This window comes from Magnolia sinica, chromosome 10 (assembly GCF_029962835.1).
Source record: "Magnolia sinica isolate HGM2019 chromosome 10, MsV1, whole genome shotgun sequence".
In the NCBI taxonomy this organism is placed as follows: Eukaryota; Viridiplantae; Streptophyta; class Magnoliopsida; order Magnoliales; family Magnoliaceae; genus Magnolia; species Magnolia sinica.
The window spans coordinates 72,289,006-72,303,926 of NC_080582.1; the positions used below are offsets into that span (position 1 = coordinate 72,289,006).

Genomic DNA, 14,921 nt, shown 5'->3' on the forward strand with positions numbered 1-14,921 from the left:
CCTCCCTATTGTAATTGGGACCCCAAGATATGTAAAACTCGCTGAGGTTCTGGCCATCCCCAACATACTCTGGATGGAGGAGGCCCTGACTGATGGAAGGTAGTCAGAGTAGAGGAAACTGTTTTTTGAAAGTTCACTTTCTGCCCGGGCGCACGTTGAAAGGACTCAAAAAAAAGTTTTGTAGCTTGGATGGACTTCAAGCCCCCGTTAAGGAACAACAGCGTATCATCTGCAAAAAGGAGATGGGACACTGATAAGCAGCCCCGATGCAGCTAGTAGGGATGACAAGAATGATAAGGGTCGAATATTGCATATCAAACCTCGATTATTGCCTGATTTTACGTACATGATAATGCTCAATGGAATATTTTAATCGTGTTTTTGTTGCAGGGTGTAATCAGGAGCGTTGATTGGAGAAGAGAACTAAAAGCATGAATTTGATGCTCCAAAGCCACCGAAGTAAGGGACAGACCCTAGGGGACCAAGAGCAACAGATTTACACGCCAGGGATCCGAGGAAATCAAGCCGTTTATGTTAAAAAGGTCCAAAATTAGTCTAGAATGCAAGATCACATTGTTCCCGCCATCCTATTGGCTCGAAAATTCATACATGGCCTGGGAGATATAAATTAACCGTACATGTCAAATTTCATCCGTTCGATCCCTGTGAAAATGGCTCAATGGACAGATTAGCCCCTAAAACTCTGATTTTGGGCCCACCCGCTATCTGGATATGCTTCAATTTTGGTCTCAACCCTTTAAATTATATGAAAAACAGGTTGGACGGAGTAGATTTTTCGAATACATCTCAGTGGACCCATGCTTGAAGCACGTGTACACAGTGCACTTGGTCCTGCTGTGCACCAAATTTCATAAAGTTGGTCAGCGCACGTTGACCGACTCAAATCTCTTTCCTGCACAAAGACACCAGCGGATGGACCGGGTTTTGATTATGGGCCCCAACCATCATGTATTTTGATAATCTGGACCATCCAGTCGCTCAATAGGTGGGGCATAACCCTCACTTAGGTGTCCTTCTGTTCCCATTGTGCACACACGTGTAAATCACGATCAAACGCAGGATGGACAGCAGAAGCAAAACATCAAAGGACTGCATCAAAAGCAATCCAAAAGCAGTCATTTCTGACCGAAATTTCGAGAGGAATCTGGTGGACAGAATGGATTTCTCAAAAGAAAATCAAAGTGGGCCCCACCGACTTCAACAGCGAACCCATCCTTACGCAGGCCCTGTTTTTCGCATCCGGAAAAACTGAGACTTCCAGGCCGTTCCACGATCAAGATTATGATCAATTCGTTGATCTGAACCGTTCAAAGTCTTCTTATGGGGCCGCCTTCCGTCACCAAGGAGTTTGAATGGCTCAGATCTCGAAATCAGCCACTCCATCGTCCCAAGATTCAGGCTAAATGCAAGTGAGTTGCATTTCCTTTCGCATGCAGATTCTTCTGCATAAAAGAGGCCACCGACTCCAGCCTCTTGGGACGCACTTCATTCCACCGCCCCTGGCATATATAAAATACAAGAGAGAAGAGAGGGGGGGGGGGGGGGAATTCAATTGGTAGGGATTGAAGGCTTGGGGCTGGACGTCTGCAGAAGAGAGTTTGTTTTAGAGATTTTTTTTATTTGTTTTATTTTCATATTTTCTTTCATATAATTGTTGAGAATTAGCCTAATAATGGTTGGCTAAACCTCTTAGCTAGGGCTAAGAGGTGAAGCTTGTAGCATGATGGGAAGAACTTTGTGCTTATGATTTTTATTTACATGGAATTGAACTTGATATTTGTCTGAATATGGGAATGTTTTTAGTTTTTAATGGTCTATTGTGACTAAAATTACAATGGGTCTGTGATAGCTTTAAGCATGTTCCTTCCTTTTTATGTTTATGATGTCAAGAAGTCCTTTTGTCCACCATCGTCTCCTAGGCATGGTCGGATGATGGTATCTTTCATAACCTTCATACATTGATTGATTGGTTGGTAATTAGTTTAATTTTATTGTTTACTTTATTTCCTGGGCATGGTTTGGTGATGGAATCCATTCTAATTCATATACCTTTCATCTCTTTAAAACTATATTAAAGGAAGTTCGGTTAAATTTTCATGGTTACACCTTTCAACCGGATGAAGATGGACTCTGAGTTCAGTTGAGTTTTTGATGCAGGCATAAGATCTCCCTGATCTATATAAGTGGATCCTCTGAATCCCTAGTTTCCTTTCCCTGAATTCTATAATTTTAGTTTCCTATTTCACCATTATTTCCTCAAATTACAGTCGATTTAGAATTCATCTTAGTCTAGTTCTAGTTCTACTTAGTTTCAGATTACGTACAAGTTTCAGTCCCTTGGGATTCGACCTCGGTCTCACCGAGTTTATTACTATATCACAACCCTATACTTGGGGAGTGAACAAAGAACTCGAAGCTACAAGATTCTTGATGAAGCCCTCGGGATCATTTGAAGAAGCCCCCAACCTCTTCATCAACTAACATCGAGAACCAGCAATTGCTCTAGCAGTGCTCCACTAGCTAAATCCAAGGATCAGAGAAGCTAAAATGCCCCCAACAAGTTTTTAAGGAAGGACCATATCTACTCTGTCGTATGCCTTTTCCATGTCAAGCTTCACCGCAATATTGCCTCCTTGGACTTTTCTGTTTATCTCCCTAAGCAACTCCTGGGTAAGGATAATATTTTTTGAAATCGATCGGCCTTGGACAAACGTCCCTTGCTTTAAGGAAATCAGACTAGGTAGTAGCTTGCTCAGCCTGCCTATAATAATCTTGGAGAAGATTTTTTAGACGCAGTTGTAGAGAATAATTGGCTGGAAATCTGTGAATCTCTTCGGGGCCATTGCTTTGGGGACCAGGCATATTAAGGAGGCCGTGATAGCCTTAGGCAGCGAGCCCCCTTCAAACATGAAAGTGGCAGCCCTATGGAGATCGTGGCCCATGATGTCCCAGCAGCTTGAGAAGAAAGCACCTGAGAAATCATTCGGACTTGCTGCACCATCTCTTAGGAGGGCATTGACCAGCTGCTGAACTTCGAGGAGAGATGGCGGGGCCAATAACTGGAAGTTGTCCACGAGTGAGACCAGTTCAGGGATGACCGAGAGCAGGTCCCCCTCAAGATCTACCACATTAGTTGAGAAAAGCCTATGGAAGAATCTGACAGCCTTACCCTTGATCTCTGCTTGAGTTTCCACAGTATGCCCCGAGTCCAGTGCAATGTACTTGATAATAGCTCTCCTGTTTTTCTCTGACACTAAGGCATGGAAATATTCTGTGTTTCGGTCTCCTTCCTCCAGCCAATTGTTCCTGGCCTTTTGCTTCTAATAAATTTCTTCCATTAGTTCCAACCGGCAAATGTTTGATCTCACATTGTTAAGGTCTTGATGGGAGATAATACTAATCCCTCCAGAAACATCTTGCTGTTGTAGCTTCCCTTCAATATCTTTTAGAGACTTCTCTGCTCGCCTAACTAGCGAGAAAATGTTACCAAACACTTCCTTATTCCAGGTCCTTAAGTATCTTTTGACATTCTTAAGCTTGAGGAGAAGATTTAGCATAGGCTGGGGATTGTCTTCTAATGTCCAGGCATCCTTCACAACTTGGAGGAACAATTCATGCTGGAACCACATTTGCTGGAATTAGAAAGGTTTTGGGGCGGAGAAAGGCTGCCGAGGAAAAACCATCAACAATGGTGCATGATCTAAATTTGAACGGGTGAGTTGCTCAACTTGGAAACTGGGAAAGAGGCTATTCGAAGTAGTGTTGATTAACACTTTAACCAACATGGCCCACACCCTGGCAGGACCCAACTGATTATTATTAGTCCAGGTAAAGCTGTTACCAAGGAAGCCTGCATCTATCAACCTCACATTGTTAATAGCTTTGGTGAATTCAAGGGAGTTGCCACTATCATGGCTTGTACGACTTCTTTTTCTCCGATGCATCAACAACTGCATTAAAGTCCCCACCTAGGGCCCAAGGTCCCTGCATGGACCTGGACAACGATGTCATGTCCTCCTAGAGGGACCTATGCTGGACCCTCGTGCAACTAGCGTAAATAAAAGACAGGGTAATAGGACTTTGGAGTGACTGAAAATTAACCGTGAGCGAGATGACCTGGCTAGTCTTGGAAAGAACTGAGATAGTTGGCAGATTTTTACAGAATATCCAAATCTTCCCTCCCTCATCTCCATTAGAAAAGGAGGAACGAAAACCTAGTTTAAGCCCAATCTCCACCCTCTTAGCCTCCCTGATCATAGGTTCAAGGATTGCCACGATCCACGGGTTGTGAACCATTCAGAGTCCTGATGGTAGGCTAATTTCCTACCCCTCGGGCATTCCAAACCAAGACCCGTCACGGGAAACTCCATACATGACGGCCCTTCTTTGTAACCTTCTCAATTTGGAGATCCACTCTCCCCTAGAGGAAGTGTCATGGGGGTTTATGTGGGCACATTTAGCTCCTCTCTTATTGGGGATGATCTTCTTGATATTCGTAATGTCCTCTCGGGGGGCTTCCTGCTCCCTGGTGCCCCTTTGTCCCTGGTTGGTCATCTAACTCTCCACTTCTATACCTTCTTGTTGCTGGAACTCAGGCATAATAGACAATTTCTGGCCTCCTCTTTATTTGCCGAGTGCGAACTGCAGTCCCGATGCCTTCCCCTGATTTGAAGAAATATGGAGACAAGTCCACTTGTAGCCCCATTCCCCTATTGGAGGAATCCACCATAGGTGGAACTCGGGGGCAAGGGGATCTGGGGGGAGAGAGCCCTGCTAAATATTCTGATTTCTCAGGGGAATGTTCACCCCTGTTTGAACCTCTTAAGGAAGAGGATAGATGTAGGCATTTGACAGATCTAGACCTGATGGACCTTTTACCCACAACAGCCCCTTGCACAGACACACTCACTATATGGCTCCGCAGTATAGATGAACTAACAAAATAGTTAATTGGAAGAGACTTACTTATAGAGCCGAGAACGCGGCAAGGAGAGAATACCTTAATAGGTGATGTGTTGAAGTGGGATTGCAGAACTTCCCGCGATCTGCAGAATTGCTCACTCTCGGGTGAAGGGTTCTTCTTGGCATTGCTCTCCAACAGGACAACCCTGGACGAGTCCTTCCTACTCTTGTTGCAGCCACTGGAGTTCTGAGATATCTCCATAGAGTTTACTAGACCTCCATCGCCTTCCCGCACAACTTTATTGCTGACCTTTGGGCTGGAGGGCTTCTAAGTAGCTTCGGGTAATGAGGATCCAGTACCAGTGTCATCTGCCACAATCTGTCAAGCACTTCGACTGGGAGAGAGAGACCTATTCACTCTATTGTCATTGGGGAGGAGAGCTGTGGTCCCATGGCGGGGAGGGTCCACATCTGCATTTCGACAAACATCAAGATTGCATATCTTAGGTTCCTCTATTGCCCCTGGCAGGACGCCCTCTACACTATAGTCGTTCGTTGAGTAAATAGTTTTGAACCTTTCCTCTACCCATTGCTTCGTCCTACTTGTATTTCTCTAGATAGCGTTGGAGTTGTCAGATTCCCTTACTGCTAGCCCTTTCCACATATCGAACTCAATAACTGCCTGCACTAGGAAGACCTTTCCTTCAACTAGTAATTTGAGGACCCGCTACAGATGTACCCTCGGATGAAAGAGAACCTTGACATGGGTGAATCCTTGGAATAACCCAAATTTGCTAATGGAATCCACCTTCACCACCTTCCCAAAGAAATTTCCCAGATATAAAATGATCGACTCTAGCCAAGCGTGGGACGGGATGCGAAACAATTAGATCCATGAACTTCCACCTACTTCCTCCTCTTCGGGTGACCATAGAGAAATTGAATTCAAACCCATCTTCTTCTATAGCTCCACATCTTTCACAAAAACAAAGTATTTTGTTTTGGTTTTGAGCTTGAAGAGGAACTGAGATGCCGATAGCCTGACCACATCTATACATGAGGATGCGAATTTAGAAACCCTGATTACCTCTATTAGTTGGAGGACTGATATATTAGGGTTTGAAGTAACTCCAATCAGCCCTAGTTTTATTTCCTCTCTCTTCCTGGCCACTGCATCAGCGTCTACCACCGTGGTAAAATCTTCATTGGGAACTCCCTGATATCTACCAACCCTGCCCTTGGTGGCAACCACTGCAGCATAAGAGGGTGCCAAGGACGAGGGAGGGATATCCTTCGTCATTATCAGAGGCTTAGCTGATGATGGAACCTTGGGATTTGCAAGCTTTACCGATACTACTCTGCCATCGATCCTTCGCCCGTTAAGGATATCCATTGCAGCTTTCGCATCCTGCTCATATTGGAAGTGGACAAACGTGAAACCCCTCAGAGCGCTGGTCTCGGGATGAATTGGGATGAATACATCTAGCACCTTCCCATATCTACTGAAGATATCTAAAAGCTCTTGTAGAGTGCAATCGAAAGGAAGATTCCCCACAAATAGGCTAAAATCTGATCTGCCCTTCATGGGGTCATGAACGACTGATTCCCTCCTTCGCGATCTCCCTCTGATATTTTACCTGAATCCCTAAAACTCACTGCAGCTCCTCCTTTTAGATGGGGCTCTATCCTTGAATTGGGGCATCCCCATAGGGTTTGCAACCCCTCTCCTTTTCTCATGGAAACCCTAGCCCCTTTAATGCCCCTTTGCAGAAAAGAAAAAAAATTCTCATAATGAGAAGTTTCAAAAAAAAGAAAAAAGAAAAAAAATAGTTACAACTACGTGAGATACGCCTCCATAGTTACTACCACATCTTCGGGGTTTTTTGCACTAATCCTCTCATTCTCACGTGCTTGTTTATTGATCCCCAGACGACATCACGTATCTCTTGTTAAACAAGCATTGCGATCACTTTCTAACAACATTGATATCACTTTTTTTTTTCTTTTTTCTTTTACACACGCACACACACCCCACACACTCACGCTAGTGGAATTTCACCACCTATGGGTACTCAAACCCTTTACCGGGTGTTAAAACTCCTGAGAGTCTACCACCTGAGCAAGAGTCTACTACTCAAGCATTGTGATCACTTTTTAACAACATTGATGTCACTTGCTATGGCCTGAGTGCTTCGTAAGTATAGACCATGCACTACTTGTGTAAGATCCCTTTATGAATGAGTCATCTAGCCACCCAAATGGCATGGGTTGGGTTAAAATTAATGTTAATGGTGCGGCATCCAGCAATCCAGGGCCATCTAGAGGGGGCGGCGTTTGCAAAAACTCTTCCGGCAGTTTGATTTTTGCCTTCTCTTCTGGATATGGAGAAGGATCTAATAATAGGGCGGAGCTGCGAGCTATTCACAACGCTATGGTCTTCAGCTTTCCTTTGGTCTCAATCAGGTTATACTGGAATCCGATTCCAAATTTGTTGTGGATGCCTGGATGGGCTCCTCCATTCCAGCTTGGAAGTGGAGGTATTGGCTATCGAGGATTGAGGGTCTTAAGAAGAAGTGTAATTTTGTCATCTCCCTCATTCCTAGAGAAGGGAATGGGTCAATAGACGGGCTTGCTAGATTTGGTGTGGGCAATCAGATCAGTAGGTTGTCCACCCAGGCGAAGGATCTTCCTATTTATATTAGGGAATTGTACATGTTAGATAAGGTGGGTTTAGGCGCTATTATAGAGTCTCATATTGGCGCCTAGTCGGCTTTTCGGGGGAAGGTTTTGTATATGGATATGATAGGCGCCTTGAGTGTCTTTTTGTTGTCCAGGGCCGCCCGAATGTTGTAGATTCTCCTCCCGTTTCAATATAGTATCATATCCTTAAAAAAAAGCCACCCAAGTGTAGCTATCAGGCTTGTCTCCAGCGGTGATTTCTAGTGTCCAGGCCAGGGGGCCCGTCAGTTTATTTTCTTTGTCTTAGTTGTAGCTTGCTCCTATTTTTCTTTTCCTGCTTTATGATAGGCTTCACCTATGTCCTTTTTTCGTAGGGAAGCCCGAATGTCTCTTGTGTTGTATATGTTGTCTAATGGAATGAAATATAGGAGAATTTCTTACTTCCTTACAAAAAAAAAAAAAAAAAAAAAGTTGTAGCCAAGCTACTTTGAAGAATAGGTAGATCACATAAGAGAGATTAAGATGTGATACAAATGAGGGACATTTCTTTCTATATAGATTTTAAAAACTTTTAGCTATTATTCATGCCATGTGACAATCAACCAATAGCTAGGAACACTTTAGAAACCTTCTAAACTAGTTTACACTAATCTCACTACCGGACTTCGCTGCAGAACTCTAGAACATGTTATAGATCTTTACCGGCTTTACATTCTTCTATCATTCTCTAGAATTCTCTAGACACCTCTCTACACTCTATAAAGCTTCTAGTGTACAATGATGAGCTAATTTTGATAAATCGTTGGATTAGCCTTCTTGGAAACGTTTGATCCATGACAAAAACTTCTGACACACTCAACCAGAAGTGTTCATTTCTTAGATGGTTGGGATAGTCCAATCAGAGCATTTTTTTTTTTTTTTTTTGTGGCCCATCACTGGTTGGGTCCGCAGGATACCTAGTTCAAATCATTGTACCTGTGCCACATTAATGGTGTACAATCAGGAGGAACTAAAATGTCCAGAGACACTGGATCGATTTCCCATGTTTATGCTATATGATGTTTATGAATTGCAATTTCATTATGATAAGATGATCAGTGGATTTCTCGGGGAAAGAAAATCCACGTGGTTCCCAAGCACAATGTTTTACTGTATTAGATTTTTTCTGTTTGCAATTCATTGTCACTAAAAATCTATTAACCTTCCTTTTTTCAGATAAACTGGTATGTTCTACCAAGCAATTTTCTCAAGAACAACCAAAGTTCATTACTGTTGCAGAATTCAGGAGAAAATCCAAATCTCCAGATAATATGTATTGCATTCATTTGCCAATCTACCTTTTGAAAAAAAACGGAAGAAGAAAAAACCCAATCTAACTAATTTGATTTTAGTTTCATCGATCCTTAACTTTTTATTTTTATTTTAATCTTCTTAATTAATACCTTAGATATTAGTACGCATGAAAAGATCAGTTGAAATGTACCTTCCTCTTGACGGGACAATTTGGAGTGGTAGAACATCTAAAATAAGCCCGCGGCCATGGATTATCTTTAGTGATCTTCTGTCCATACTTCCTCCATTGATAACCATCTTTCACTATCTGAAGTCAAAAAAGGAAAAAAAGAAAAAGAAAAAGGGGAGGGGGGGTGTGTGTAAAAAGATGATTAGGAAACTAGTAAAAATACCAATTTAATGATGAAAATTAACCCCATTTCGAATAAAATGAACAAAATCTTCAAAGAAACTTACCAAGTTAGTGTCTGCCTCATTGGTTCTTATAAAGACTTGCGACGATTTTGCTTTGAACGTATTTGTTACCCGTCTATTGAATGAATCTTGGCTAGAGAAATTCTCAGTCATGGTGTACATCTCATTTGTCTTCTTCTTGTTCAACTGGTCTTGAAGAATATTGCAGTTATTGCTCATTAAATTAAGCATATGATTGAGCTCCTCGTTCTCTTTATATAAACGCTGTAACTTGGCTTCAAGAGTTTGCACCTGAATAAATTGAGATTGATCAAATGTAATTATGATTTGATTAACTAGAAATGAGTGTTCTCCCCAACAATTTCAATTGGCATAGACTAAAAAGAAAAAAGAAAATACATAAATATAATCGTCATAAGTATAATATTACTTAAATTAGAGATTTAGTAGTGAAAAATCGAGAAAAATAATTGACATGGGTGCATCTAGCAATTTCAAGAAATTTTCATTAATCTAGTTAAAATTTTCTCTAAATGTTTGAAATGATACGATTGTTACACAATTTCGGGCATTGTTTGTGTTGGAATTGCAAACCAAAACATTTACAGCAACTGCCTGACTGTTCATCTTCCAATGCATGGCAACACTTCCCATGATGCTGTTTTGAAAGATGAAATGCTTTTGAGTATTTTCTAGGAACATAAAGCGTTGGTAGCTCCTAGAAGGGGCATTTTTGTCTTTTCACCTTACATTCAAATGCCTATAAATGGGCATCATGGCAAGCAAATCAGCAAGTGTGAGAAGTGCAGCAGCAGCAGCAAAACAGTTTAAGAAATATAAACTTCTGTTTGGTTTTCTTCTCTCTTTCTTCCTTCTGCACCATCAGATTTTTCGAGTAGTGATAAGGCTTTGTAAAGCAAAGAAAAATCTGTTATCTTGAATCAAAGAGAAAATCTGGCTTATATAGCCAATAATTTGATTTTCTTTTTCTTCTTTAGTGAAATTTAATAACTCCATTTATAAAGATTAATATGGTTTTGGTGGGCTGGTAACATTTTTTTTTTTTTTTAACAGAAGATTTCATTCCTTGTTTAAGTTGTACAAAACCTGGACAATTCGGGCATCCCCAGATTACACGACCCCGAGGAAGCCTATCATAATGCCTGAAAACAGCCTATACACGACTCAAACTCTTGAAGGCCTTCCTGACTTCCTTGACGGAGCCCAACTCCACTTTATCTAGGAAGATCAAGCCCTTGATCTGCGCCGGGAGGTTCAAGACTTGCCTAAAAAATGAAAAAGTCTGGCTCTCACTTCCCAGCCGAGCCAACCCATCCCTTCTCTGAAAACATGACCGACAGAAAACTGCCCTCTTTGCTTTAGCTTAACGATCCTGTTTATCCATTGCCTCCAACACTAGGCCGGATGAGTTTTCCCATTGAGCAGGTCCACCACTAGTATAGAATCTGTTTCCACCTCTACCTTGGACAGCCCTTGATTCAAGCGCAGAGACCAACCTAATATTATGTTTTATGCTTTGTAGCAAATGGGTGCCTTTTTAGGTAAGATAATATTAAAAGTAGTAGTTAACATACGAAGAATATCACCAAGGGAAATCTCTTTCTTGGAAAGTTTTGGCGGACTACAACTAGGTTATGTCTATTGTATATACGAGGCGTTGTTTTTTCTTTTTTTTGGAGAAAGGTGTGGATGTGCACCACTTATAACTTTGTTGATTCGCATAGAAAAAACTGTACAATCTAGAAGGTTGTGGGCCTCACCGAAGGACAACACAACCTATATATAATTTTGATTTACATCCAAACAAGGGGGCCCCACAAAAAGACAGCCACATCTGGAAAGTTTTGGCGGAGTACAACTAGGTTATGTCTATTGTATATAAGAGGCGTTGTTTTTTTTTGGAGAAAGGTGTGGATGTGCACCACTTATAACTTTGTTGATTCGCATAGAAAAAACTGTACAATCTAGAAGGTTGTGGGCCTCACCGAAGGACAACACAACCTATATATAATTTTGATTTATATCCAAACAAGGGGGCCCCACAAAAAGACAGCCACATCTGCCTAAAGGCCAAAAGCAGGAAAATATACAATTACTGACGGCCCTCCTCAACCATTAACAAAAAAGCAAAATACTCAGCCAATTACCAAGCACAACAAATAAGAGGCATGTCTTGTCATATCTTGGCATAGTCAGAGCTAGGCTTGCGTGGAGCCATAATGGCTGCTGGTGATTGAGAGGAAGAGAAAGAACGGCCGGATTCCAGTGTATCTCTGATACCATTTAAAGTGAAGAAATTTCACTGATGAATTTAATTGAAAGAGGAATGGTCCTCTTATAGAAAAGAAACTCTCTCTCTCTCTCTCTCTCTCTCTCTCTGTTAATATTGTTAGAAGTTTCATCTATCTATCTCTGTCTTTCTTTTTACCTGTCTAATCTATCTATCTGTAGGAAAATTAAGATTAGTAGCAACAAAACCAATTAAGATAATTTCATATTAATCAAATTAGAACTGTATCATTCCTTCCCTACCTCAATCTATCTATCTATCTATCTTCAGCTACTAAGCTATTTACGATGACTTCTATTAATGAAATTGGAACTATGTCCTTCCATTGTTATCTTGCAGCTTCTCTCTTAAGTATTTGGGCAAAGTATAGAGAAAAACATAAGTGTCTAGAGGTACCAAGATCAAGAAAATGGCAAAAATAATGAAAAAAGAAAGAAAGAGAAAAACCCACATACCTTATCAACATCCAAGGCATTTTCTTCAGTGCACATGATTCCTTTTTCTGTTTCTCTTCGATTGCACTCGGGATGAGAAGAAGAAGACCAGCCAATAGCCAAGGTTAATGGCATTTATCTGATATTTTATATATCTTCTTTGCTAATAGAAGCAAAGCCTCTCTCTCTATAACTCAAAGAGGGAAGAAAGTTGGAGGGTGTTCAAACGGCTGATGTTGAAAACAAGGCTCATGGTCTTTAAATAGAAATGATGTATGCAGATACGATAAAACGCCTACGTAAGATCAAACGCGTCAGCTTGCAAACGCAAGCAACCTTTCGCGTTCCTCCCTGTTACTTTTCCTAACTGCTTCCGTGATCCTCGCACATAGATCCAGTAAGCGATTCGTGGGAAACGTGCCAGGAGCGTGTTATGATCTGTTCCCATCTCATCAGGATCGTGGCTTAGGGCTAGTTTGGGCACTGGGATTAGAAGGGAATAGGTGGGATGGAACTGCATCTGGTCCCGTGCCAATTCCACTCCATGTTTGGGGAGGATGGAAAAGCTGTCGATGGAATTGCATTGGGTCCCATGCCAATTTCACTCCATGTTAGCAAGTTGTGTAGGTCCCACTATGATGTGTAGGTTAGATCCACACCGTCCACCCATTTTTTGAGATTATTTTAGAGGATGGGCCAAAAAATCAGGTTAATCTAAAACTCAAGTGGACCCCACCATAGAAAGCAACGGGGATTGAATACTTACCGTTGAAAACTTCAATGGGGCTATATAAGTTTTGGATCTACCTCATTTTTAGGCCCATGCCATAAAATGAGGTTCCAAAACAAATGAACGATCTAGATATAACACATGTGTTATTCTCAATAACTTCGAATGATGGTTAGTATATCCATTCAACATACCAACGGATTACCAACAAAGCATGAAATTATTCTTATCCCATCCCAACAGGGTAATTATGCATTTATGTTGATTTAGACCGTTTATTATTTTTGTCTAGCCATCATCTGGGTGGCCCAACTGATCATGGGGCATGTATGCATTGGTGAATTGCCTTGATCTAAATTTTCCAGATGGAGTACTGGGTCTGAGGATGGCTTTGGCCTGGATTTTGAACTGTTTGGGCTTGGTTTGAGTGCTGGCTCTGTTCAAAATTTTGATGTTGTTACATTTGAGCTGAGCCCAATGACAACCCTACCTCCTACAACTTGTGTAAAAACTTAATAAGGGCCATGCAATGTCCTTGTTCTATCCACTCCGTCTATCAGTTTTACCAGCTTGTTTTATCATAAAAATCATCAATGATGTAGGTTTTAAACTTGAATAGGCCACATCAAAGGAGATGAAAATAACCACCATTGAAACTTTTTTGGGCCTGCTATGATATTTATATGCCATTTAAAAGGTGATTCCCACATTGATGAAGAAAACACAGATATCAATATCGCCCAAACCATAAGCGGATTCCACTGTTAGTATGTAATTTCCATGGTTTCTTGTGATGTGGCCGACTTGAGTTCTCGGTCAAACTGACTGAATTTTGAAATCTCAGATCTGAATTCATGTCCAGCCATTAGCCATTAGTTATTGTTTTTTTTTTTTTTTTTTTTTTTTTTTTAATACAAAGTGGAATTATGTATATAACATAGGCTCCCTCTAACAAGATGGCAGGAAATCGGCGTCCTATCTCACACGCACGTGTCATTTGGCATGTGTGCAGCGAAGCATCTCGTCAGTCTCTCCACTCGCGCGACTCACCATCTCTTGTTCTTGTTTTTCACCGTGTTAATCGGGGCAAGCACGACGACTTTGGTCCTCCACCTCTGGTCAACGTCCTTGGCAGCACTGTCATATGAGAATCTGTCCGTGCTACGCGCGCAAGTGCACACGTGGCATATGTTCACCTCAATCCAGGCCGTTAAAAAAGTAGTCGCTACCATAAATGAAAGGCTGATCTAACTTATCCATCAGTGAGAGGTCAGGATATCATCCAAACAATCTCAATTTAGACCTATGCTCCATATGGGGAGCAGATTAGGTGTTACTCGGGTAACACCTTAGTAGGTGCTACCCTTACTGTTGGGCCCACCTTGATGATGTGTTGTATATCTACGCCGTTCATCCATTTCTATAGCCCATTTTAGAAATGGTCGTAGAAATTAAGCAGATCCAAATCTCAGATGGACCACACCACAGGAAACAGTGGTGATTGAACGCCCACCATTAAAAAATTCCCAGGCCCAACGTAAACAGATCTGTAATGTTTATTTTCCATCTAAACCGTTGATAAGGTTAAAAAAGACCAGGATAAACGAAAAGACAAAGATAAACTTGATCCGAATTTTTTGTGGCCTGTAAAAAGCTTTTAATGTTTATTTACAACGTTTTACAATGGTGTGGTCGATGAGAGATTTGAATATAATTAATTTTTGGAATAAGGTCCTAAACTATGCTGAAAGAGTGGATGGACAGTGTAGATTTAAAACACATAAAATAATGTGGGCCCCACATGGTAAGGATAACACCCACTTATGTGTTTCTCGGGTAACACCTAATCTGCTCCCGGGGGATCTTGAGGCGCATAGACCTCAGGTACTACCCACCAATTTCATTCGCCCCAAAAGAAATCTTAATTGGGAAAGTAAACATTAGATTGCACGGATGAACCCGAACATATCAAAATACCCTTACTATTTCTAGGTGCTTACCATAACTGACCGGAATATTTTGGATAAAATACCAGCATCCATATGAAAATTAAAAAAGCACCGTACGGACTGATCTATAGATCTAATTATATTCTGCGCTATCTAAACAAAGTCTGCTATTTAGACAAGAGCTCTGG

At 41.4% G+C, this 14,921-nt stretch overlaps 1 protein-coding gene across 1 annotated transcript in view; it reads right to left on the reverse strand.

Moving 5' to 3' along the window:
- The window catches only part of LOC131257532 (probable WRKY transcription factor 40), a 29,619-nt gene extending 17,348 nt beyond the window's left edge, over positions 1-12,271 (reverse strand). Inside the window, exons 1-3 of the mRNA XM_058258334.1 lie at positions 12,076-12,271; positions 9,352-9,600; positions 9,086-9,202 (exon numbers count right to left, since the gene is read on the reverse strand). Coding sequence (XP_058114317.1) covers positions 9,086-9,202; positions 9,352-9,600; positions 12,076-12,189 — 480 coding nt within the window. The 5' untranslated portion in view covers positions 12,190-12,271. The remainder of the gene's footprint in view (positions 1-9,085; positions 9,203-9,351; positions 9,601-12,075) is intronic.
- Positions 12,272-14,921: the final 2,650 nt, after the last annotated feature.